Here is a 4,061-nt window from a genome sequence, read left to right on the forward strand (position 1 = left end):
TGGCGGCAGCTCAGCCCACCCAGAGGTTCAGTAACACTTAGCCACGCCCCTAGAGCCATAGGGTAAGAACATGCCCCGCCCACAACTAACAGAGTTAGCCACGCCCCCTAGAGTCATTGGGCCAGACCAAGCCCCGCCCACAGCCTATGCAACAATGGAAGACACGACACTCATGACGTCACAAACCATGTCCCACACACGAGCCCTTAGTGATGAGCCTGGCCAGTGTCCCCAGCCTCCCTGCCAGATCTGTCCCCCTCTCTCCTTTCTGTCTCTTCCCCAGCCCCTTGAGCTCAGCCCTTCCTCTCCCCACTCCCTCCTTGCCTCCTCCAGGGCTGTCCTGGACACTCACCCCCGCCACTTCGCATCCCCAGAGCCCAGCCCCCTCCTCCTGGACCTCAAGCCCACCCATGGCCTGCTCGCAGTTTCCCCATGGTTACGTTGGCCGACCCCTGGGCTGCGAGCGCGCAGTGAACCGGCAGATCCACCTGGACCTTTATGCCTCCTACTGCTACCTGGCCATGGAGCACTACTTCGACAGGCCCGACGTGGCGCTGGAGCACTTCGCCAACTTCTTCCATCGCCTCTCCCAGAAGGAAAGGAAGCAGGCCATGGTCCTCATGGAACTGCAGAACAAGCGAACCGTTGACATCTGCTTCTGGGACATTCTGAAGCCCGGGCATGAAAACAAGTGGGAGAACGGGCTGAAAGCCATGGAGTACGCGCTGTCCCTGGAAACCCGCGTCTACGAGAGCCTCTTGGACCTGTACAGGCTGGCGCATCAACTGCGTGACCTTTACCTCTGCAACTTCTTGCAAACCCACTGCCTGAATGTGCAAAGCAAGTATGTCAAGGAGTTGAGCAATCACGTGGCCAATCTGTGCAAGATGGTCAACATGGTCACCGACCTGGATCAGTACCGCTTTGACAACCTCGATGACACCAAGAAGGAGTGAAGCTGGATGGCGTCCCCAGGGTCACCTGTTGCCAGCTGACTTTCCCTGGGTATTCCAGAGGCAACGCCTTTTGGAACCATGCACAGCCTTTTAATCCACCTTATTTTCCTTTTTCTTCCAAGAAAGTTTGGTTCCTAAATAAAATGAGGTAACCTGAACGAAAAAAATGATACAGGCACGTGTATTTTGCTAAGAAATATTATTTACTTTCTTTCCTTGGATCTTTCTGAGATATTCTGGTTATAGGTGGTAGCTCAGTGTTTGGTCATTTTCTTTTTTTTTTTTTTTTGGTTTTTGGGTCACACCTGGCCTGCACAGGGGTTACTCCTGGCTCTTCACTCAAGAATTACCCCGGTGGTGCTCAGGGGACCATATGGGATGCTGGGATTAGAACCCGGGTCGGCCACGTGCAAAGCAAACGCCCTACCCGCTGTGCTATCGCTCCAGCCCCATGTTTGGTCTTTTTCTATATGATTTTTAACTTAAGAAAACTTGTATGATAAGCTCCCAGGTCCCTTTAATCCAGATGTTTGCATATCTATGTTCTTCCCATTGCTTTATAATCTACCCATTTCTCATTTTCTTTGTACAAGAACAACAAAAATTATTTATAAATGGTCTATTTAGTACCCCAAAATATAATTAATAGGGGGAAATGACGGTGATGCAATAATATACTGGGCTGTTGTCATGTCAAACATCAGTGGGTAGAGAGTTAGACTATGGAAACAACCCAGATGTTCTACTACAGATTAATGTTGCAATTAAACCAACCATGCAGTACCCTGAAACATGGATGGGATAGAAGGGGCTCATGCTGAGTGGAATAAGCCAGAGCCAGAAGTAAAAACACAAGATTATCTCAATCATCAGTGGTTAATAAGGAAATATGTACATAGACAACATCTTTGGATAAAATATTGTCCACAATTAAAGACCTGGGAGTAATGGTGGGAAAGAGGTGGGAGGGAACAATTTGTTTGACAAAGTATCATGGGAACATAAGTGGAGGGTCTGGAACATATGGGTGTGGACCAAGAGAGGCAGGAGTGTACAGCAAAACATAACAATCATAGGTGTCAATTAATAATGCAGGGGGCCGGAAGGTCAGATCAGAGGGTCAGAGGTGCAGGGTTATGGGCATTTCAGTGTGATTACAAACTGAGCACTTTGTACACCAATGCTTAAACTTGAACACCACGGGTAACCTCATTACCAAAACTATAATGCATAATTCAAGTTATACAAGTGAAAAAGAGAACACAGATGCAAAAAGCCTCAATAACCACAAATACTGCTTTGATGAAAAAAATCATACCCCAGAATCCAGCAGGATTTAACGCACAGGTGTAGGTAAGTTGAAACATATACAAATAAATTAATGTGTTGTAGCCATGCACTGCACTTGTGAAAATGAATCAACTCATTTAATAAGCAGAAGATCTGAATAAGCACTTTTTTGAGAACATACATGGATATGCACCTGTATAGATGTTCACTGTGGGCAGGTGACATAGTATGAAGGTTAAGGTGCTTGCCTAGAATGTGGGTGCAGCTATAACCTTGGTTCAAATTCTTGCACCAAAGAAGGGACCAGTATGACAATGATTGTTGGAAATGATCACTTGGGACAAGAGCTGAAGGCTGCAAAGTGGTAAAGGGATATGCAGATAACCTCTCAGTACCTATGTTGCAAACCATAATGCCCAAAAGAAAAGGGAGAGAGGAAGTGAGTTAGTGAAAGAGAGAGAGAAAGAGAGAGAGAGAGGGAGAGAGGGAGAGAGAGAAGAAATGTGCTTCACATAGAGCTGGGTTGGGAATTGAGGGCAGGTGAGGAGTGTGAGGGTAAGGAAACTGGGGACATTTGTGGTGGGAAATATACACTGGATATTTTATGGGAAATATGCCTGGATAGTGTAACACTGCATGACTGAAACCCAGTCATGAACAATCTTGTAACTGTGTGTCTCATGGTGAGTCACTAAAAAATGAAATTAAAAGAAGACTAAACAAAACAAATTACCTTTGCAACACACATGGTCCACTCAGTAGCTCCAGAAGTGACCACTCCCTGAGCTCAAAAGCTAGGTAAGCCCTCTGTACAGTCGCAAAATTAGTTAGATGTTTACCATGTAGTCTAAATAGGAAAAAAAATCAAGCAACAATAAGATATCAACTCCTACCTATGAGAAGATAAATGATGCAAATGAGAAGAATGGATTGTTGTGAGGATATGGCATAACGGAAACTCTTACACACTGCTGATGGACTGGGAATTGACACAGACATCAAGGAAAGCAGAAATAACCTGCTCAGGAAAACTTAAAAACTGGTATATCATAGACCAGTTATTTCATTTCTGAGTATTTAAAAATTCCAAGACTAGGGGCCAGAGAGACATTACAGCAGGTAAGGTGCCTGTTTTCCATGCATATATCGCAGTTTGGTTTGGGCACAGAATAAGGTCCCCCCAAGCATCACCAGGGGTCATCCATGAGCAACAGGCCAAGTATAAGCCCTGAGCACAGTGTGGTAGGTATGGCCCCCAACCAAAATGACTAAATAAATAGGGCAAACTACAAATTATTAGAGATATATGCACATCTACAGTTCATCATTATTTTCATTAGCTCTAAACTGGAAGCATTCAAACTGCACTTTCACTATGAATGGATGGATGAAGAAGATATGGCATATATATACATATATGTATATGTGTGTATGTACATATATATGAAATAATCAGGTATAAAAAATGAAATGCTATTTGCAACAATATGAATGAGCTTGAGTCTAGAACGATAGTACAGTGGGACTAGAGTGATAGCACAGAAATTAGGGCGTTTCCCTTGCATGTGGCTGACCCGGGTTAGATTCCTCTGTCCCTCTCGGAGAGCCCAGCAAGCTACTGAGAGTATCCCACTCGCAAGGCAGAGCCTGGCAAGCTACCCATGGTGTATTCGATATGCCAAAACCAGTAACAAGTCTCAAAATGGAGACATTATTGGTGCCCCCTAGAGCAAATGGATGAACAAAGGGAGGACAGTGCTACAGTGCTATGAATGAGCTTATTATCATGCATATTGAAGTCAATCAGTTGCGTAA

General features: G+C 44.9%; 1 protein-coding gene across 1 annotated transcript; it reads left to right on the forward strand.

The window, feature by feature from the left end:
• The first annotated feature begins 410 nt into the window (after window positions 1-410).
• On the forward strand, window positions 411-956 carry LOC101542744 (ferritin heavy chain-like). Its single transcript, XM_055121102.1, has one exon. It carries the CDS (start codon window positions 411-413, stop codon window positions 954-956), a length of 546 nt encoding a protein of 181 aa, XP_054977077.1.
• The last annotated feature ends 3,105 nt before the right edge of the window (window positions 957-4,061 follow it).

Source organism: Sorex araneus, chromosome X, assembly GCF_027595985.1.
Source record: "Sorex araneus isolate mSorAra2 chromosome X, mSorAra2.pri, whole genome shotgun sequence".
NCBI lineage: Eukaryota > Metazoa > Chordata > Mammalia > Eulipotyphla > Soricidae > Sorex > Sorex araneus.